Source organism: Sphaerodactylus townsendi, linkage group LG11, assembly GCF_021028975.2.
Source record: "Sphaerodactylus townsendi isolate TG3544 linkage group LG11, MPM_Stown_v2.3, whole genome shotgun sequence".
NCBI lineage: Eukaryota > Metazoa > Chordata > Lepidosauria > Squamata > Sphaerodactylidae > Sphaerodactylus > Sphaerodactylus townsendi.
In genome coordinates, this window is record NC_059435.1 from 66,558,366 (window position 1) to 66,580,844 (window position 22,479).

At 43.4% G+C, this 22,479-nt stretch overlaps 1 protein-coding gene across 4 annotated transcripts in view; it reads left to right on the forward strand.

Moving 5' to 3' along the window:
• The window catches only part of ESYT2 (extended synaptotagmin 2), an 84,954-nt gene that overhangs the window by 39,690 nt on the left and 22,785 nt on the right, over nt 1-22,479 (forward strand). For all 4 annotated transcript variants that reach the window (XM_048511285.1, XM_048511286.1, XM_048511287.1 and 1 more), the window contains exons 7-13: nt 11,781-11,836; nt 16,376-16,496; nt 18,096-18,272; nt 19,049-19,131; nt 20,007-20,055; nt 20,888-20,977; nt 21,697-21,792. In XM_048511285.1, coding sequence (XP_048367242.1) covers nt 11,781-11,836; nt 16,376-16,496; nt 18,096-18,272; nt 19,049-19,131; nt 20,007-20,055; nt 20,888-20,977; nt 21,697-21,792 — 672 coding nt within the window. The remainder of the gene's footprint in view (nt 1-11,780; nt 11,837-16,375; nt 16,497-18,095; nt 18,273-19,048; nt 19,132-20,006; nt 20,056-20,887; nt 20,978-21,696; nt 21,793-22,479) is intronic.

Below are 22,479 nucleotides of genomic sequence, written 5' to 3' on the forward strand. Positions count from 1 at the left end.
GGGTTTCTTTTACCAACTTTTTAATAGTCTACTTCTATTTTACAAATAATGTTTTATGTTGTTTATGTCCAGTGGTTGTTTTTCTATTGCGATGTTTAATTGCAAGTGCCTTGAGCAGTGCTCTGAAAAGCTGGCACAGAAATATCCTGAATCAATTAAATATATCGTAAACAGCGCGGAACATGGAATGGCAAAAGCAGAAGGCAGTGCAGTAAGAGCAGGATAAAACCTACAATAAGCTGTATAATCGTCTTATTCCTTGAAAGCTGGGAATCTCAATAAGAACTGTAGTGATGTGTGACTCAAACCTTTACTGGGATTGCAAAATCCCCAGGCCAAGAATTCTCTGTTGTGTCTCTCACCTTGTGATGCTGCCTACCTGAGGAGATTAAGCAGGCTCCCATGCTTCTGTCATTCCTCAGAGTGTGCAAAGCAGAAACGTTCAGACGGACTTCCTTGTAAAGGGATCAGAAATGCAGTGTAATGGAACAATCTGGGACTGTGCTTTTAGAACTGAATAGGAGTGCTGTCTATTGTAATGGGTATTGTGTGCACCAGCTTGCTCTTATTGCACCGCCTTGTACATTTGTAGTCCATTCTGTAGTGTTTATGGTGTGGGATGTCATGCCTAAAACAGTTTTCTGTTTGCGTTTTTCTTCATTCTTGCCATCCTAGTCGTTTGTCACTGGATGCCTTGTGCTGTTTGGTTGAATTGTTTACTATATTTTGAAATCTGCCTTGAGACTCAGTGAGAAAAGAGGGCTATGAATGAAGTAAATAAACTATCTCAAGACTTTAAATTGCTGCTTGTTTACTTAGAGATAATTTCTCCAATCATACTCTTTGGAACAAGTGATATGCTTTAAGACAAGTTTTTTTTCCTCGCTTTGAATGAGGACTATAAGCACTTGTATTAGGGTTGGTGATTCAGTAAACCCAAATCACAGAAAGACCCATGTATTTCAGTTTTCTTCAAAGTTTCTGTTTTTGTTTTTTTGGGAACGAGAGAGGAAGAAAATAAAGCTGCTTATAAGGCTTTAAAATTTCCAGAAACTTTACATCTCTAGTTGTCTGTAGTTCCGGATCACTCTCCTTGTTATATAGCAGACATAACATAGGCATTTAAAATTTGACTCATACCATGCTGATTTTGAATCCTATAAATAGGTCTAATTGTAGGCCATCTAAACATCTTTAACCCAAACATCTTTAGGAACAAAACTGTGAAGACTAGCTACCATCTATAATTTCCCCCCCAAATGATGGGGTGGTCTTATCGAATTTACTTTAACTGTTTTGTGATCGGTTAGCTGGTCTGTTAATGGATGTGGACGGTTAAATTCAAGAGTGGTTATTCTACGCATTTTGCTGCTATAGTCCATGAGGAAGTAAGCTTTTTGGGGGGTGGAGGGGGAGGCTGATAAATGTTTCAGTTGAAATATTACTTAAGGAACTGTTGAAGATGTGATCAAAAATACTTTCTTCATTAGAAAATTTTGATTGGATGTGGGCAGTAAAAACAAGTTATGTGTTTAGATTGTACTTGCTATCTCATTTCATGATCAGAAACTCGTTTCCTCACTGTTGCAAGAATCTTCCACGTCCCATTTATTTTTGTCCCGGTGAAAACAAAGCAATAACTTTAATTTCCCATTTTGGCATGGAAACTAAGTAAATGTTCTAAACCTTTGGAAGAAGTAAAACAAAAACAGTTTTTTAAAGCCCACCATCTTATACACAAAAAAGACATTAGGTGTGGATTGATGTCTTTCCTGTGTGATGGTCATTTGCTTTTGCATTGTCAGTGACTTTTCTGGCTTTTGTCACATTTTTTTTTCTTGACAGTTGTACTAAGTCTGTCAGAATCTTCTGAATTTAATGCACACATTTTGAGTCCACTCTGAAGAAACATTCTCATAATCAGTTCTATAGTTGGGACTATCATTCATGCTGTGAATCCTATTTCTCATAAACCCTAATTTTGTGCTTGTAAGAAGTGCCAGATTCAGACCTTTCAACCAGTATGTAGCTCTTTTTCTTCAAGGGCAAGACTAGTTTCATCTGCATATCATTCTGCTTACATGTTTGAAGAAGGTGCTTTGCAGAGTGTTAGATCCCATTAGTGAGCTATGGAGCCTGCAGAATAAACAACCGAAGCCAAATCCAGTTACGTTAAAAGGTTCAAAACTGTAATCCCCAGCAGTGCTATGAGACAAGAGGCAATCCCCATATGTTCATTCCACTAATAAATCTGATTTCTTCTCCAAGACTGGATCTGTTCATGTGTTTGCTGTCCACCTACCAATACTACCAGTTTGTCCCATTTATAGTTGGTTCTAGTGATTATTATTTCAGTGTGTTTCTTTTTATGTGACTTCCAAGTTCTACAAATGATAAAACACCCTAAGGGATCAGGTTCCAAATCTGAAAGGTGTTCCTTCGTACAAAAGACAATTAAAACTGAGTTAATTGTTTTGATTAAATGTGCTTCTATAAACAATGTAAACTATGCTATGCAGACACATCACCACTGGCTGAGTTTTTGCATTGTTTACTCAGAAATCGAAACAAATAGAAATGCATTTTGAAAGCTTTGACAACTGGCTGTTTTTGCTGGAAATAATTAAAAGGCTGTTAAGGCCATAATGTCCCCCCAAAATGGATGAGATGCTATTATAAGAGTAAGAGCCCCATTCAAAGGGGGGGGGGGTTTCCGCCCTTGGCAGCGTCGCGTCACCATGCTGGCAGATTTGCCTTTCCCGGGCCACTTAACACAGCTGCTCCCCCGCCCCCAGCACTGGAATGCAGCACTGAACGCCGCGCCAGCACCCCAGGGCTCCTGCCGCCACTGGTGTAGCGGGGGCAGGCCGTGGCCAGGGGAGGAGCCTTTGCCAGTGTTATGCCAGCGGGCCTCAGTTAGGTCTCAGACCAGCCTTTCCAGGCCTACTCATGCTGCTAGGAGGCCTCTTTGGGAGTGGCGGGGCAACATTGCATTGACGCCGCAGCCCACCGCCTCCAGTGTGGATGGGGCTGTAATCCTATCAATACTGCATAGGATTTGATACTTGGGGCAGGATTGGAGATCTCCCACAGAAGGGGGAGGGAGGGATTGGTGAAAACCCTTCCTCCTGTGGAAATCTAGAGAATCCAAGTTGTTTGAAATATTCGCCACATCAACAAGAGCTGTTATATTCTTCATGTTCCCAAAGTCTGGGAGAGGGGAACGAAGGTTTGCGGCGTAATAGTAATGATTCAAATAGTGCATAAAGCAAGTAAGGGAGATTAGCACCACCAAGTGATTTTCAGTAGAATTTCCATGGCAACCTGGAGGCATGCTATAGTTCACAACATGATTTAAAAAATCTGTGAAAGATGCATCACACTTTTATAATGGTTGGCTTGTGTTATTTATCCTGCAGCACCATCCAAAATAAAATTTCATATACGATTAAAATTTTGCTGTATAGTTGTGTTCTGTCCCCTAGATTTTAAATGGCTGCAGCCCAGAAAACCTTTTTCTGTATTTTTGTCACAGGAAAGACAGAGGAATTATTTGGAAACTAGAGAGGGATTTTCCCCTCTCATATTTTCCAGTCCAAAGCAACAACTGGCAATAATTCAGCAAACTCTGCAGCCAGTATCTGGCCTTGATGACTATATATGGCTATGTTTCTTAAATTAATAATTCTGAACATACTTGTCTAATGAGTTTCCCTAAGCCTTCTGCGGCTTGTGAGCTGTACAGAAAATTTTATTACAAAGCTCCTGCTTTGTACTTTCCAAAAACAAATCCGTAATCTTGTTCATGTAACAGAAGATGGCCTAAGAATATCTCTCAAGATATGTTTTCAGCTAATAGTTGGTAAATGGTTTTAAATAAGAGAGCAATCAAGCGTAAGAAACTTTTGACAGCTTGCTGTATCCTGATAACTTGTGCTAAAATTTGGGAGGAAAAGTTCACTGATAAAGTAGAAAATAGGAAGGTTTCATGCTAGCAAGGACAGCTTCTTTCTATAGGAATATATATGTTCCTGACTGCCCTTGTGAATTCTGCTTTGGAAGAGTTCATGTGTTTGAAGAGGGAATTTTCCATGCATGTGTATTCCAAGCTATCCTGTATGAGGGTTGATCTGGAGTTCTGGCATATGGGTCCTTTTTTGCTAAGAGATTTGCCTATCATGGAAGCTACTTTATGCATCATAAAGTTCTCTTTGTTATTTTCAGTGGTGGGATCCAAAAATTTTAGTAACAGGTTCCCATGGTGGTGGAATTCAAACTGTGGCGTAGCGCCAATGGGGCTGGGCAGGGCACAACGGGGGCGTGGCCAGGCATTCCAGGGGCGGAGCATTCCTGGGCGGGGCTGTGGCAAGGGCGGGACATTCCTTGGGCGGGAAACGAATGCACGCAGGCGCAGGCTGCCACGCACGCCAGTGCACCTGCTAGACTGCTTCAAATTCTCACGCTACTGCTGAGAGGAGGGGCGTAACTAAGGCAAAAATCACGTGGCAAAATCACCAATTAGTAACCCCCTCTCGGCACACACAAATAATTAGTAACCTACACTCAGGAACCTGTGAGAACCTGCTGGATCCCACCTCTGGTTATTTTGTTTTATGTTGTACACCGCCCAGAGCCCTCTGGGGGTGGGCGGTATATAAATTTAATTATAAATAAATAAATCAGTCTGTGCCAGAGTTGTTGTGTAGACCAAGTGGTAAGCTGAGTGAAACAAATGCATTTTCATTGTTCAAGTGAGCAGATGAAGCCCAGGGTCACTTAATCTTAGAATCCCCCGCTAATTAATCTTCTCCTTGGCAGCTGATGCATCCTCCTGTTTGTCACTGCCATTTGTGACTAGTAATTATTTGAAGTATTGCTTGACTTTCTGAATGAGTCAGTAACAAAGAATCTTGTTGAGTGCTGTTCAGATATGATGTTAGGGGGAAAAGCTTGACATTCAAAGGGAAAAAGAAACAGAACCACATCATTCCTTCCAGTCATAATTGGTTTATATCCGTCTCCTCACAAAATACTAATAGCAAAGTTACTGGCAAAGTTTTGTAAAGGACCTGTTAAGGTACCACCTTGAGCACCAAGAACAGAAGTTGTTTCTCTGCATTGGCCCTTATGTGTTCATGTTTTTCTGCTTTCCAGCTCTACACCTTGGTCACTTCAAGACTATAGTAGAATCCAATCTTGAGACAGGGGCACAGCATATATAAAAATATTTCTATTTCATTCATATCGTAGAGTGAAAACAGTTATCCCATATTGGAATGCAATCAGCAAATGCTACTTTTCTTTCTGTCACACACATTTCTTTGGCAATAATTGGGAAGCCAAGCCAATCTGGAAATCTTTATGAACAAGCCCCTAAGGATACCTGAGTGACAGCATTTTTTTCTGTTTAACAGGAGGTTGCTCATTCTTCGCATCAATAGAAGATGATTCTTTAAACTCACATCTTCAAAAGTGGGAATAGTGAGGATCGGGGAACATTTTTTGGAGTAATGAGGATTGTTTTGAATCAAACCAATATAAATCATTTGTCTAATTTATCAACAAAAACCCCTGTTCTGATTCAAGTAATTTCCAATTTCCTAATTTGTGTATTTTTCTGAAAAGTATCATTTGTTGCCATAATAAAACCCATTGGTTCATAATTAAATAGAACCTTTAGGAGCTAGGAGCGTCATCTCAGAGCTTGATGCTTTCTGGTACAGATGGGGTCCTGATATCACACACTGGCCTAAGAATTGGGAGGGGTGGGGTTTCTCCTTTCCTAGCTCTTCTTTATTTATTTTATTTATTTATATATCAAATTTATAAACCGCCCACCCCCGAAGTATTCTTGGAGTGAGTGTACACTCGGGCCAAACATATTAAATGGCCAAACAACATACACCAAAATAAAATAGAAATTAGAACAAAAGTTAAAACAGTTTACAAAAAATTCATAAAACTAGGCAGCACTCGGTACAATATACATAACGAGTCAAAGATTATAAAATGTATGTGGTGCTTGCCCATCCTGCAAGTCAGGGTGGGGGTAGCAGTGTCAGTTAGATTATATTGGATGTGCTGATGGTGAAATGGCACGTAACATAGGGGCATCCTGGAGCCGGGGTCCGCGGCCGGCCTCACCAAAAGCCTGGTGGAACAAAACTGTTTTACAGGCCCTGCGGAATTCTCCAAGGTCCCTCAGGGCCCGCACATCTGATGGAAGGGTGTTCCACCAGGCAGGGGCCAGGGCCTTAAAAGCCCTGGCCTGGGTAGAGGCCAGTCGCATCATGGAGGGGGCAGAGACCACCAGTAAATTGACCTCTGCTGATTCCTGCTATAGCCATGTACCACTCTTCTTGGTTTCCTTTTAGCTACTTTTAAAGATGGCTTGCAGGCCACACTTTGCTTTCTGGCTTCTCAGTCCTCTCATAGGGATTCCATGAGTGGTTGAGAGTTAGCCAGTTAAGCACTGAGACTGAGTCTGGCCTCCCCAAGGGCTATTCTGCAACCAAAAGCCATGCAGAATTGTCACTGGTCTGCTGTTGTGGTAGAGTTTGTTTGTTTTTAAGATACAGGTTTCCCAGATGACTTCCCCCCCCCTTCTGGAACAACTGTCTGGGGTGACTTCCTGCCCACTGCAAACAGATTTTTCATCTCTTTGAGACAATGGAACAGTTGTGAAGTTCAGCATTTTTGTTTGCCTCCCTTTATACATTAAAGGGTGCTGAGCAGGTACACTTTCTTTGAATACTAAGTGCCTGGAACCTTCAAAAAGCAAGAGGTGGTATTTAAACAAAATGTGTCTAGGTTGACCACCTGTATGTATAAAAACAGGAATTTTGTCTCTGCCTGAGTGAATCAGTGATTAGAAGTACTAGATTTTGCATTATGGTAAAAGTAGGAATTGTGACTCTGTAGCACTCTACCTTCATCGGGGCAAATATTTTATTATTATTATTATTATTATTATTTATTAAACTTGCTATACCGCCCTATCCCCGGAGGGCTCAGGGCGGTGAACAACATAAAGTCATACAAAAAACATAAAAATCTTAAAACAGGTACACATCTCTACAAGCAATAGGACAGCGAGATCCCATATATACCGCAATTCTCTGTCAAAATGAGGAGGGGTCCTGGGCAAATGATGTTAGGGGACCCTACCTACTAACAGAGGCCGAGGGCATTATCACGTTGACTGCTAAAGGACTCTCCAAAGACCCCCGGGTGGAATAATTCAGTTTTACAGGCCCTGTAGCGGAACTTTTCCGTCCCGGCGAGGGTCGCGGGACCAGAGGCTAACTGAGTGGTAATGTGTGTTCCACACCAAGGCGGTGCCCAGGGGGCATGTGAAGGCCCTGGCCCGTGTGGAGAACCAGCCAGCGTCATCAAGGGGCCAGGGATCTCCAGTGAGATTCGCCTCTGCTGATCGCAGAGGGCGCAGCCGACATATGGGGTCATGCTGGTCCAGTGCACGAAGGTCCCGGTCACATAAGGCCTTAAAGGTCAACACTCCACACCTTAGTGAACACATGATCTCGAATTCGTGTAGGTACAATTCTTAAATTTGCGAAGCGAGCGCAGCACAGGGGAGATGTGTCTTCAATCGAAGAGGCACCCCTGTGAGGAGCAACCGCAGCATGTTGGACCAATTTCAGTTTTCAGGATCAGATTGCTTAATGAGAAGGTTCCGTGAGCGATAGAAGCGAAGTTACAATAGTCCAGTTCTGGAGGTATGACCGTTGCATGGATCAATACAAGTGGCTAGGTCAGTGTTGGAGAGAAAGGGGCCAGCCGACGGCCAGGCTGTCGAAGATTTTCGGGAAAAAACGCAAACGGGTTATATGGGCCACCTGGGTCTCCCGCATTGAAAGAGACGAATCCAGGTGGGACCCCCCAGGCTGGTAACGAGCGGAGGGGTCGGTGCCAATATGGCCCTCCTCCCACACCGGGCGGCTGGAAATCCCTCAATCTCACCCCCAATGAGGCCAAAAGCCCAAAGCGATCTCCGTCCGCTCGGGATGGATTAATTTTACCAGCCTGTCCTCTGTTGTAACCAACACAATGCGATCGCTTCCAAACATTGCTGTAAGAGCTGCAGGGGCATGCCGCAGCTCCCCCCCTCCATCAACAGAATGAGCTGAGTGTCATCCAAGCGCATTCGATGGCAGAGAGATCAGTTTCTCCCAAAGCCCGCATTACCAGCTGGAGCAAGTGGTCGCGATATAGATGTTAAATAACAGTGGGGACAATAATGCCCCTGAGGCACAATAACCGCTAATCGAAGCGGGCACCTCCGGGAAGCTTTTGGTCCCCAATAATTCACACACCTTTGCTGACTTCGCCCGAGAGAACGCGAAGGGCAAATCCACTTCGAAAGGACAGTGCCCCGAACCTCGGAGCGGCCACCCGAAGCCGCCAGGTGGGTCAAAAGGTCGAGTGATCGACCATATCCGCTTAACGCTTCAGCGGTGAGATCTAACAACGCCAGCAGCTTCGATCCGCGCTTCAAGTCTGGCTGCATAATGGAGCGTATCTTTGTGACAGCGTAGGAGAACCGTCTCCGATCCCATGCCCAGCACGGAAAAGCCCGGAACTGGAAGGATCGAAGGCCGATGGCATGTCATCCAGAAAGCCTTGAAGCTGCCTCCGAACACCACTCTCTCAATTACCACTTCCCCGTGAGAATCGAAAAGATTCGAGGCGGGCGGTGATTGGCCAGATCTCCAGGATCTAAGGCGATGGTCTTTTCAAGAGCTGGCGGACCACCGCCTCGCTTCAACTACATCTGGAAAGACTCCTTGCTCAAGGGAGTCATTGATGATCTTCAACAGATAATCAGGCTCCTCTCCGCACGATTTAATCTCAGCCAAAGGAAGAACTGCAATGGATCCAGAGGACAGAGTAGTATGGTCTTAACAGCAGCCAGGGCCCTGTCAACTTGGCGGCTTCAGAGAAAGCAGGGGAAAACTGGGCTGAAACTAGGGCCTGAAAGGCACGCAAAAGGAGCCTCCAGTTAAGCTCATTGTAGTTAAAGAGTGGCCTGAAGGTCCTGGCGAGAGCCAATACGCCGACTTTTATCTGGCGAAAAAGCTTCGCATAAAAGCCCTTCACAGCTAACAAGCAAACATCACATGATTTTGTAGAACCTCTGATAAAGAGGTCAAAGATCGAATTATCCTGAATAATTGTGCCGGGCTTAGAGCATAGCAGATTCACGGGGAGGAGGAGAAGAAGGCCCTTCGCCTCTTCGTCAGCCATCATCTCATAGGCTTTCTCATATAAAACGCCCTATAAGATGTTCAAGAAGCAGAGTCATTTAATGCAAGATTTCCTCCCACACACACTTACAAGCTTCTAGAGCGTCCTGGAGCAATCCCGCTTCATGTGGCGAAGCTCCTCCGTATATGCCACCCACGCAGAGCTCTCGCCTTGAGCTGAGAGGCGCTTAGAGAACGACGCTGGAGCAACAGTCTCGAATGGCATCAGAGATATGGAGTTCCAATCCTCCACCTACGCTCCATCGAAAGTGCTATACGGACAGGTTCCGGGAATTCCCTTATCAGAGAGGCATCTGCAGGGAAACCAATTTGGATCCATAAGTCTCCGCTGAATGAGCAAAAATCGACCTTCGTCAGCCTAGACAGGGGTATGCGTGGCATGTCCAGCTGCTATAGCTTCAGGGCATAGTGGTCGGACCATGGCACTCTGTCTGTAGAAGTGGATAATACCCAGGTTAACCTCGACCCAAAGACTAAATCCAGCGTGTGACCGGCCTCTAAATCGTGGGGCCAGAATTCTATTAAGAGAGGCCCAGTGGCCAATAGCCATTGAGGATGACACCAGGTCGCAGCGAGCTTACCGCCATACAAGTTAGGCGGTGTCACATGGAGCGCTTGAGAGATCACCCAAGACAATAAGTCCTGGGAAACATAGCAGCCAGTCGGCCACCACCTCCAGCAACCGCAGAAGGCCGTCCCTCGGTGCGCTAGGCGACCGGTACACCAGAAGGATAGCCAACCTCTCCGTGGCCAACCACTCTAGGCCGACACACTCCATGCCAGTGATCTCCGGGACGGGGACTGCCCTGAAGGGGATGGAATTGCGGATGAACATTGCCACGCCGCCCCCCCGGCCCTGGGTTCGAGACTGGTGGAGGCACGCGAAATATTTAGTGACTATAAGTATCATAAATCTCTTTGAACAATTGTAGTCATTCATATGCTACAAGTGCTTGGCTCCTCGGAGGTTTCGTGTAAGATACGCATAGAAATATCTTCAGGTGTTCCCTACAGACATTTTAAACATGCATGATGATGGGAAATATGAATGAGTCAGCTCATCAGTTCAGTATTGGAACGAGTCAACATGGGATGTTTCAGAATGAATAATAGTGAATTTAATTTGCTCTTTAGCCATTGAACTCTTCCATTATTTTCCAGCAGCTCAGCCAACAGCTATGAAGGTTTGCAAACTGCCCTAGTAATGAGCCTTTAAAAGTAATAATGTGTGTGCAGTGTTTTTATGTCTTGGCCATTTACTTCTCATGAAACTATGTTTGAGGCTGGCAGCAATAGTAATTTTATCAGGTGCAGTCTTTGAACGTTTTATCTTTGGAGTAATGATTTTAATGGGACTATCTGATGCAAGTTTTGGGAATAAACATAAGAGGTAATCCACTGTGCAAGCACTGGGTCACTACTGACCCATTCGGTGACATCGTGTCACAACATTCACTAGTCAGACTTGGTTGATGAGATAGTTTGCCGTTGCCTTCCCCAGTCATTGATAACTTGCCCCCAGAAAGCTGCGTACAGTGGAACCCCAGTTTTCATTGGTAATCCTTCCGAAAAGAATCGATAAAAACTGAAACTGATGAAAACCGAGGCAAACTTTTCCATAGGAATCAATGTAAATCCAATTAATTCGTTCTAGGCACTCCAAAAAACACACCAAAAAGTTTATTCACCACACCATGGTGAATAAACATGGTGTTTAATGCTGAAAACAGTTCCAAACAATAACACTAGGACCAGCTTCAAAGCCAGTGGACCAATGTCGCACCAGAAAGCTGTCCAAAGAGGTCTGTTTCTGATGCCTCTTTAAGGTTTGTCTGAAATGGAGCAAGACATTGTCATTAAACAAGTTGCAGACACGGCCCGCAACAGCTTTGTCCGGGTGATTTTTCTCCACAAACCCCTGCACCTTACTGCAAATCGATGAAAACCGAGGCAAATCAATGAAAACTGAGACAAAATTTTCACTGAAAAAAATCGATGAAAACTGAAACCGATGAAAACCGAAGGCAATGAAAACCGAGGTTCCACTGTACTTATTTTCCCGACCTCAGAGGATGAAAGGCTGCGTCAACCTTGTGCTGGCAACATGAAAACAACTTCCATCCCAATCACACTGAGGCCATCAGCAGATCTTTGGTCTTGTAGTGCTGCAGTTTACCCCTCTTTGCCGCTGGGCTCCTGATGTCTGAGAACAGCAGCCTAAATTTATTTACAGTTATATGTGAGTTATTATTCTGAGGGATGCCCTGTTGTCCTTATAGCTATAAATGCAATTGTTTTGTATACTTCCTAAGGCTGTGCTGAATCATCGGTAGCCTAAAATAAACGTCCTTCCCAACTTCAAGCGGTTGGTCGAAATGCTTATACTGTTTATGTTAAACTGATTTCTTTCTGTTGCTGACGGGGCTTTCTGAATTTGTAACCCTTTGTTTCTGTATTTGAAACACCGTTAACATTTTTTTTCCTTTATGTTTACAGCTGTTAGAAATTAACTGGACAGGACTGACCAATATTCTGGATATTCCAGGACTGAAGTAAGACCTGAAAAGAAAGAGAAATGTATATTTTTTAATATATGTGTGTGCAAAGAACTAAATTCTATTTATTTACTTCATTTATGTTCTGCTTTTCTCCCTAGTGGGGACCCAGAGTAATTTATCTTCACAGCAGTCCTGTGAGGTAGGCTAGACTGAGAGTGACTGCCCCAAAATCACCTGGCAAGCTTCCAAGGCAAAGTAGGGATTCAGACCAGTTTCCCAGATCCTAATCTGGTACTCTTACTTCCCACTGCTGCTAAATTAATAAAAGATTAATAAAGGATCCTAAGTGTGTATACAAACACCTTCTCCTGCCTTTGATTGACCAGGGAGACTGTTCCAGGTCTATTCTTGCCCTCACCTCACAGCAGCTTCCTTTTATGGAAGTGATGAGAGGATAAACGCAGGTGCTTCATCATCCTTTATTTCTACTGCTCCAGTAGAAATTTATTTCTACTGCTCTAGATGCTAATTTAGCATCCTTTATTTCTACTGCTCTAGTATGTGGAACTCATGATTAAAACACACATCTAAAATTGATTAGAACGTGAAAATGTGATACAGCCCCGTGGCAGCAGATCATAATAGAGCTGGCCCCAGTGCTAGCTAGCAGAGAATGTATCTCTTGCTCTGATGGTGTAAACTGATTCCCTCTTTGAACTGAGGTAGCCACAGCCACTGGCATTTGGGGTGGGAAAGAAACCCCTCTCTAATATTCAACGAAGAAGAGTTTGGATTTATACTCCACCTTTCTCTCCTGAATGGAGACTCAAGGTGGCTTACAAGCTCCTTTCCCCTCCTCTCTCCACAACAGACACCTTGTGAGGTAGGTGGGGCTGAGAGAGTTCAGAAAGAACTGTGACCAGCCCAAGGTCACCCAGCAGGAATGTAGGCATGCGGAAACACATCTGGTTCACCAGATAAGTCTCCACCACTCAGGTGGAGAAGGGGGGGATCAAACCTGGTTCTCCAGATTAGACTCCACCTGCTCTTAACCACTACACAATGCTGGCCCTCGATAATTGGCTGTTATGAAAACAGAATGCAATGGGGGACAATGCCAGTACATTCTGGGGTTCCACAGGAGTAGTCCAGGCCACTGACCCCTATTTGGGTGTGAGTCTTATTGGGGATTAAGTGGCTGTTCTGCCTCGCCTGTACTGTATAATTTCACAGTCGCTAGGTACTAGGATGTCTCTTCAGATGACGTGCAGAACTTCCCCTTACCACAGCCGTGAGGAGTAGGGTTACCCTCATGTAGCATTGCTGCTTAATGCCTTGAAGTGTTACTCACTTCAGTGAACATACCGATGTATTTACAACGTTCAGATGACGGGACCCACTGATGCAGCTTTTTGTGAATGCTGACTACAGCTTGGCTTTCTGTTTCCTTGTCTTTTAAAAGTTCGACAAGAATAATAGCAGCAGGCCTGAGTCTGAAAACCGAATGGTTAAAAAAAATCTTGCAGGCAGCATGGCTGAGGAGAGAATGCATTGTAGGGGCTTGCGAGCAAATGATGCTGGTGATTGGTCTGCATATTATCCATTCCGACAGCAGCTTTCCTGATTATAAGATTGAAGATTGACTTCCCCAACACTTAACGATCTTAGTTCCTTTCACTGGAGATGGTGGGGATTGATTGAAGCTCTGATTAATGATAAGGCAGGTTCATGTGATCGTGGCAACTGCTGCAGCACATGCTCTCTGCCAGTGAGCCCCATCCACGCCCTGGGCTCCTCCAAATCCAGGCTGGCTAATTTGCACACTGCGCAGTGCCAGCAGATATTGCACAATAGTGTTTTGATTTCCAAACATAGGAATGAGGAGGTAGATCTTTTCCCAGCCCAGGATTATACATGGCAGCGGTGGAGTTAACGCTGTGCTGGTCTGTTCGATGCTCACCAATGTTTCCCTAGTGAACCTGTGCGGCCCTTTATGTTCTACAGAAGGATAATATCTGGAAGAAAACTGTTTTTCAAACAGGAAAACCTGCTGGTATCCTTCCTGCCCTTGGCTCGTCCCTTTAAAGTAAAGAATGTAATCACTCCAGTTCTTCTGGAGTTCAAGAAGTCCCAGACTAGTGGTAGTGAATATTTGAGGTTAACCTGTAGAGCTCCACCCAATACCATAACCGCTGAAATCACAGCCTTGCTTTTAGTGGATTTTTTTCTCTTGTACTGGAAAGCTCATAGTGTGTATGTAGAAATGTAGAAATTCATCAGTCATAATTGTGCCTGTTCTTGAAATCATCACAGTGAATTATTCTGTAGCATCAGGAAATGTTAATATATTGTCGAAGGCTTTCACGGCCGGATTCAACTGGAGTGCATCTGTGGCTGGCATCTTCAGAGGTGTATCACAGAGGGATGTCTGTTGCACATTACAGACTTCCCTCTGCAATACACCTCTGAAGATGCCAGCCACAGATGCAGGCGAAACGTTAGGAACAAGATCCACCAGACCACGGCCACACAGCCCGGCAAACCCACCACAACCAATGTTAATATAGTTAATATTTTTGAAGGAAAAATATATTGATAATTGCAGACTTTTATAAGGGTGAACATATGTGAAACTGCGTTATACTGACACTACTACCAAAGATATCTTAATTTGCGCTGTAGTGATCAATTTATAAAAGTTAAATACTGAGCTAGCATCTGTTTCAGTGGTATATAGTCCAAAAACCAAAACCATGTAGTACCTTTTAGTTAGATTTTAGTTAGATGGCCACTAACCTGGATAGCTTTAAAAAGGGCTTGGACAGATTTATGGAGGAGAAGTCGATCTATGGCTACCAATCTTGATCCTCCTTGATCTGAGATTGCAAATGCCTTAGCAGACCAGGTGCTCAGGAGCAGCAGCAGCAGAAGGCCATTGCTTTCACATCCTGCACGTGAGCTCCCAAAGGCACCTGGTGGGCCATTGTGAGTAGCAGAGTGCTGGACTAGATGGACTCTGGTCTGATCCAGCAGGCTAGTTCTTATGTTCTTATGTTCTTATCAAACTCTAGGATTCTTCATTAAACTGAATGTATGGAAATATAAGGAAAGGGAGAAAGATCCCTGTTTTGTTATTTTAACTTTCCGCTTAATGAAACGTCTGGAGAATTTTAGAACTTGTGCACTCTGCTGTGTCTTTTTGTGTTGTTTTAGATAGCCTTAATAAGGCTTTTATGGATTTTTGCCCTATGCAGCTCTCAATGAAAAAATACAGATAATGTCAGAAACTGTGCTTCATTCATGAGTCTCCTAACTTCAGTCACAATAATAGCAGTATATGGAAGAACGTGCACTGCTTGTTCAAATGTTACTAGGGCTTCCCTTTATTCCATGTCGCTGTTTCCATCTTGTGGTCGTTGTGGGTAAAAATGATGGATGTGAAGTTTGGGACTTAAGTGTGCATTTCTGCTGTCGAGATCAATGTGTACTCCAGATGACAGATTGCCCTATATGCTTGCAAGGTAGGGCTGGTAGTCTGTGAAACACACACTCCATTCAGATAGCACTACCTTTAGAAAGCATGTAAAGATTTAACTGAATTGTTCCTTGTGAAATTTTGTGGAGCTAAAGGAGGCTTTGGGGGGGACAGAAGTGTCATGAATTGTCCACCCACCAGCTTACTTCTTTAGCATGCTGTTCACAGCTGCTTCCTTCCCATCTGCAGCCCAGTTCTATTCTTTTCAAAAAAGCCATGAAGAAATGGGGCTCTCATAGGCTTCCATTTCTGCCCATGAGGGAATGAGAGAGCTACGTGACCATCCTGAGTCCTAGCCAGGCTTCACTGTCTCTGCTCCCAGGTATATTCTGCTTCTCTCTCTGTACTGAGAGAGAACCAGCGTGGTGCACTGGTTAAGAGCAGGTGCACTCTAATCTGGAGAACCGGGTTTGTTTCCCCACTCTGCCACTTGAGCTGTAGAAGCCACCTCACAGGGTGTTTGTTGTGAGGGGGGAAGGGAAAGGAGTTTGTAAGCCCCTTTGAGTTTCCTACAGGGAAGAAAGGCGGGGGGAGCTATAAATCCAACTCTTCTTACTGCCACCACCAGCTAGTCACTTCTGTCAGAGCACTGGTTCCTTGTTCTGCACACCATTCTGACCAAATGCTTGAAGTTCATTAAATGGATTAAAACTCCTTTTATGAACTCGTCCCTGCATCTTGTCTCGAGCCTACATAGTATGTCTTATGTACCATTTAGAGACCACAGTAAGTAAAACAGATGAAATGGAAAACCCAGGAATTTTATTAAAAAGGATCGTGATCACATTGCCTAATCTTGATTGGGAGAAAGTACACATTTTCCAAGTTATTTTTCAGGCAGCCGGCAGGTCTTAGAGTTCTAAATTTCTTAGAGTGGCTAAAATTTATGTTTGTCACTTGAAAATTGTTTACATCCCATGATTAATATTGGCCATGCCACCGTGTTGTGGAGATATGCATAAGCAATAGTTGCATTTTTACATTTGAATGCTGAGCATATAGCTGCTGCTAAGACAGGATGATGTCAAATAATTTTGCTCCTATTTTGTCCTCAACAGCGGCTTATCAGACACGATAATCCTAGATATTATATCTAATTACCTGGTGCTTCCAAATCGGATCACGGTTCCTCTTGTCAGCGAGCTGCAGATTGCTCAGCTGCGGTTCCCCATACCAAAGGTAAGAATTTTAGTACAAAGTTTGCCGTGCTGCTCTGATTTGTAAAAAGATATTTTAAAAATATTTTTGAAGCAGGTGAAACATTGCAGTCAGTCTGCCAAACACTCACATGGAGCAGCCTCCGAAACCTACATGTCAGTTCATTAATGGTGCCTTTTAAATGTTGTGGGGTCTGAGCAAGTTCTGTTCAGATGTGATTACAGCAGCACAGAAATTGGGGTGCTGTGTGGTTTCCGGGCTGTATGGCCGTGTTCTAGCAGCATTCTCTCCTGACGTTTCGCCTGCATCTGTGGCTGGCATCTTCAGAGGATCTGATAGTAGGAAAGGAAAGCAATCAGATCCTCTGAAGATGCCAGCCACAGATACTATCAGATCCTCTGAAGATGCCAGCCACAGATGCAGGCGAAACGTCAGGAGAGAATGCTGCTAGAACACGGCCATACAGCCCGGAAACCACACAGCACCCCAGTGATTCTGGCCGTGAAAGCCTCCGACAAAGCACAGAAATGGCTTACTTTAGGTCTCAAACCATTTTGATAATGGTTAGCAGTGCAGTACCCGGGAGCGAAGTGGGGCTGCAGAGCTAGTGTACCCCACACTGGTGTCATTGCCAGTCCACGCAGTGTAAGTGGCACTTATGCTTTCACGGGGGCAACTTTCACCAGTGCGAAGAAGCCATGTGGCTTCCATGTGCCATCGCAGCCTCTGCACCAGCGCTCCCCTGTCGCAGGAGCCCACCAGGGCACTGACGGGGTTTTTCCCAGGTACGGAATCAGCTGAAGACAACTTCCTCAATCCTTTCAGTTCAGGAATGCCGCCTTCTGGTGGTGATGGCTTCTGCCAGCAAAAATGCAGGTGTGGGATAGGGCCTTTGCTACACGAAAGGTAAGTTTCAGTCTTATTTTACCTTCCTGTGCTGCCAGAAATCTCTGTGGAGATGGCACACCTGCACTGCCCCATCCACCATCCAACTACCTTTTCTCAATTGAGCCCATGGTAACAGCATAGGAAGAAGACATGATAAAACACTCCTGAATTTCTTTGGTAAAAATTAAGTGTGCAATGCAGTTCATATTCTTGGCTGAAATTGCTCTGTAATTGCAGGCGGGATCAAACTTCAAGGCTGATCCTATAGAATGTTGAATGACTATACCAGTGGTGTACCACCCGGGGGATATATGGGGTCAAATGTCCCTCGGCTGCGGCTGTTTAGTCATATGGGGGGCACCCCCCACACCCTTCCTCCACCACCCCTCCCCCCGGGTCCATACACTGACTTGGTTGTGATGGTGGAGGGTGGCTGTCCATGTGTGTGTGTGGGGGGGCGGGGGGGGGGGGCAGAAACTCAGATTTTTGCACCAGAGTATATTTTTCCTAGATACGTCTCTGAACGATACCATTTGTATATAGAAATTGAAGTGGTCTAGAAACAATAAAAAATCTAGTTCAGGATCACTAGGCATCTACAGCACAGCAGCTGTGTGGGCAGTGGTTCGTTAGGGTCCAGTCTAATCCAGTTAATGACTAACCTGCCTATACTTTGCAATATTTTAATACATTGTTGAAAATTTGGACCACCACTCTCTTGTCTGTTCACAGGGTGTACTACGAATACACTTTCTTGAAGCTCAGGATCTGGAGAGAAAAGATACTTTCCTAAAGGGAACTATAAAGGGAAAGTCTGATCCTTATGGAATCATTCGTGTTGGCAATCAGATTTTCCAAAGCAAAGTCATCAAAGAAAATCTCAATCCAAAGTGGAATGAAGTTTATGAGGTAAGAAGTTTAAAAATCTTAGTATGTTGGTGATGGTGGAAACTGACATTAAGTCGCACCCAAATTATGAATGGGAAGAAGAGCTTGCAGTGCTGAATAGGGTACTCAAGCAGCATTGTCTGTATTAAATGATCCCGTATGTTAACTCCTGCTTAAAAAGTACCTTGCTAGATCAGATCAGGGCCCATCTAGCCTAATATTCTTTGCACCCCATTCAGCATTGCAGGATTGAATTGGATGCGGGAATAGCACTCCTATAGGCTCAGCTGAGTGGCTGTTTTTTCCTTCAGGGGAATCACTGTAGCATAGGGGCAGGATCCATTTGCCGTAAGTAGATAAAGTCATAACATCCTGTACTCTATTCATATGGAAAACTGGATTGTGAGCCCTGTAACAAGCACCACTACACAGACATGCCAGTTATCAGTGTGTTGTTATGGTCATACATATATGATCTTGTGTAAAATTGTCAGTGGTGGCATACCACCTACTGTTTCAGTACCTTGTCAACATATAGGCCCTTCCGCACCTGCAGAATAATTCACCTTCAATTCACTTTCAGTGCATTTTGCCGATGGATTTTACTGTGCAGAATAGCAAAATCCACTTGCAGTCAATTGTGAAAGTGGATTCAAAGTGCATTATTCTGCATGTGCGGAAGAGGCCATAGTATTTTAGATCTGTGGCTTTGTAATTTGAATAAAAGTAACATCAAGGCTATATCAAATATTTATGATGATCAGGCTGCTTGTTCTAGTTAACTGTTGCATTTCTAGGCTTTAGTGTACGAGCATCCAGGACAGGAGTTAGAGATCGAGCTATTTGATGAAGATCCAGACAAGGATGATTTTCTAGGAAGGTAAATATGACAAGATACTTCTGAAAACATTGCCGAAAGATTGAAAAGTACTTGAGCAAAATTGTAACTAGAACTTCATTGATACATTTTGTACATTGCCTGTCTTTACGAGTACATTTTAGGGTCAAGCAGACAAAAATAGTAGTTTTTGCCTATGCATATCTTCATAGGAATACTAAAAGAATGATTTTATATTATGATAGGTTTCTGTGTTGCAAAGGGAGGAAGAGTAACCTCCTCAATTAGACTTGCCAAACATGATAAAATAGAGTCAACATTCTCAGAATATGTTCATGGCATAAAAGAATTACCCTATGCCTTTTCATGGTATTTTGTACAAGGCATTTTAAAAATGCTGGGCTCTAAAAAGAAAGCAAATAAACGTTGAAAATAATGGAAACAAAAGTACAAGCCTGTCTGCATTGGGACAATTACTGTGATAGGCTCTCTTACTTGATAGATCTTGGCTTCTAATATGTTCATGAGGTATAATTACAGAAAGTTTTTTCTGTGTCCCTTCCAAGCCATGTTTTATATCTGTTTCACCTTAAACATCATTTTGAGTCCCAAGTCATAGATACAGGTTTCCAACTCTTCCACAGCAATTGTGAATGCTGCTATTTTATTCACAATGCTCAGTGGACAGTTAACCTTTTGTTTCACATTTTCTCAACAATTCTTTCCTTTCACAATGACTGTCTGCTTGTGCTGGATTGTAGAAGCTGGGTCTTTCGTTCACATTCTGTATGGAGAGCATAAATATGTGTCTTCCACCATCTTTTAAAATACTTCAGTCATTGTATGTCCGCACCATTCTGACTTCACATCCTGTAGTAGAGATAATGGTCTTCTAATGCAATATCTTCTTCTGCTAGCCTAATGATTGACCTAATTGAGGTTGAAAAGGAGCGCTACTTGGATGAGGTAGGTCTCTTCTTGTGTGCTTGGGGGAAAGGGGAGAATGGTGGGGTGACTATGTATTGTCGAAGCCTTTCATGGCCAGTATCACTGGGGTGCTGTGTGGTTTCCGGCTGTATGGCCCTGTTCTAGCAGGAGAGAATGCTGCTAGAACACGGCCATACTGCCCAGAAACCACACAGCACCCCTGTGGGGTGACTGTTTGACCAGCCTTTCAAAGGAATTGGGCCAAAAAAAATCACATATTAAAGTGAAATTTTCAATGAAGTTGTAAAGCGGTTTTACCGCAATAGCAGAGTTTCCCCCATTGAAGACTCTCCCACTTGAGGACAACCTCCTTTACGTTAGATAAAGATGTAGTTGTGTTCATTCATTGGTTGTTCATTATGTGTTCATTCACAAGGGAGTCTTGTGGCTTTTCCCCAACAAATGTTTTAGTCTTAACATGTCACAAGATTCCTTTTTGCTTCTTCTCTACACTACTAACTGCAAAAGATTAGAAGATAGGTCTGTCACATGCTGATACTTACCGGTAACCCTTAATGATTCTGATACTAACCATGTAGAGCAGCTCTTGATATTTCCAGTGGCATAAACTATGTCCAAAAGAATCCAACAAGGAGTGATTCACTAGATACTGATGAATCCGTGTGGGATGTTCCTAAAGCAAAAACTGTGGAAATGCCATTTTAGCTTCACATTCACAATGCTGTCATATCAGTGCATTAGAATGTTCAGTACAAATGGTGCATCATGAGCACGTAATCAGTAACAGTGTCTATTAATTTTATTAGTGAATGGCCCTATTTTTCGTGGCATTAACTGACTTTATTTACAGTGGTTCACATTGGATGAAGTCTCCAAAGGAAAACTGCACTTAAAACTCGAATGGCTCACATTGATGCCTACTGTAGAGACGCTTGACCAGGTAGGATTTCCAAACTGTTACTGAGGCTGCCTTTTATCTGGATAAAAATGAAATCCTGTATATTTTCATTTCCATCCCCCAAACCCTACCCCCCTCCCAAGTTACGGCCCCTAAAATTTCCTTCCATTTGCCAATGCATCATTGGGTACCCTAGCCAGAACCTACAGGACTGAGACAGAAAGGTGGTAGAGAGGGTTACATTTTGCACCAAGAAGACTGCAATGTACTATTTTGGTTAACTGGGAGATACTCTCATCCCCCATTAATTTGTGAACAGAAACAGAACCACAAGATCTTCTCATCCCTAGGTTAGATCATAACTGTGTAATATGAGTAATATCCTTTTTCTCTTATACGTGGATCATTCTCTAAAAGCCATTTATTTGCTCCGTTATTCCTTCATGCAGAGTAGGGTTTTTTTAAAAAATGTAAAATATCTTAGTATTGTGTACTAATATACATGTTGTGGGCAGCTTTAGGGTTCCTCGTACAAACTTTGTCACATGTAATTGGATAATTTTCATAGAATCATAGAGTTGGAAGAGACCACGGGGGCCATTGCGTCCCACCCCCTGCCTTGCTTAACACGATCAAAGCACTCCTGACAGATGACCATCCAGCCTTTGCTTAGCAACCTCCAGAGGCTTTTAAACTGAGGTTAAAAAGAAGATTTTAAGCTGAGGTTTTAAAAATGTTGACGTCTAGCGTTTTATTTTTAGGTGCTAAAAAGCATTCGAGCTGACAAAGACCAAGCCAACGATGGGCTTTCGTCAGCATTACTGATTCTCTATTTGGATTCAGCAAGAAATCTACCAGTAAGTCCCCAGGTGGTATTGATGCTGTTCTTGGATGATTGTGAACTTTTCTTGAGTCACATGTTGCTTACTAGTGTGCCACTTTTGCCTCACTAACCCACATTATGCCATGCCTTTAACTGCATTATCACATGCCTTTTGCAAAGCCAGCACTTCCCAAAGATAAACACACATTGTATGGTAGATTTTTTTTTGCAGAATAGACCATTCAGTCACGTTTATGGAATGAAATATTTGTGTTTTGTTATGCTGTATACCAATATTTCCTTGGATGGCAGAGTAGGTCCTTTGCAGCTGATGTTTTATGAACTTCTAAAACATGGATACAGTCTTGTGTGGGAGAAAGACCGTTGAATTCGGGGGGACGACGCTATTTAGCAAGCTTGCAAAGAACTGTGTTTCACACTTTATTGCTGCAAGCCACGTGTGAGAAACTGAAGGCCAGATCCCGTAGGTGTTTTGAGTTGATCCCCATTTTGTGAAAACTTCATCTCCTAAACTTAAATTATTTTTCATAATTGTGAAGGTCATGGAATTATGGCTGCAGTCTGATCCCAAAGGCAAAGGTGAATTTGACATTGGATTGGCGCTATAATATTGTGGCCACTTCATGCACCCTTGAAGTGGAACCCAAAAGGGCTTAATGTTTCCTTAAGGTGAATAGCATTTCCCATTACTGCAGTGCAA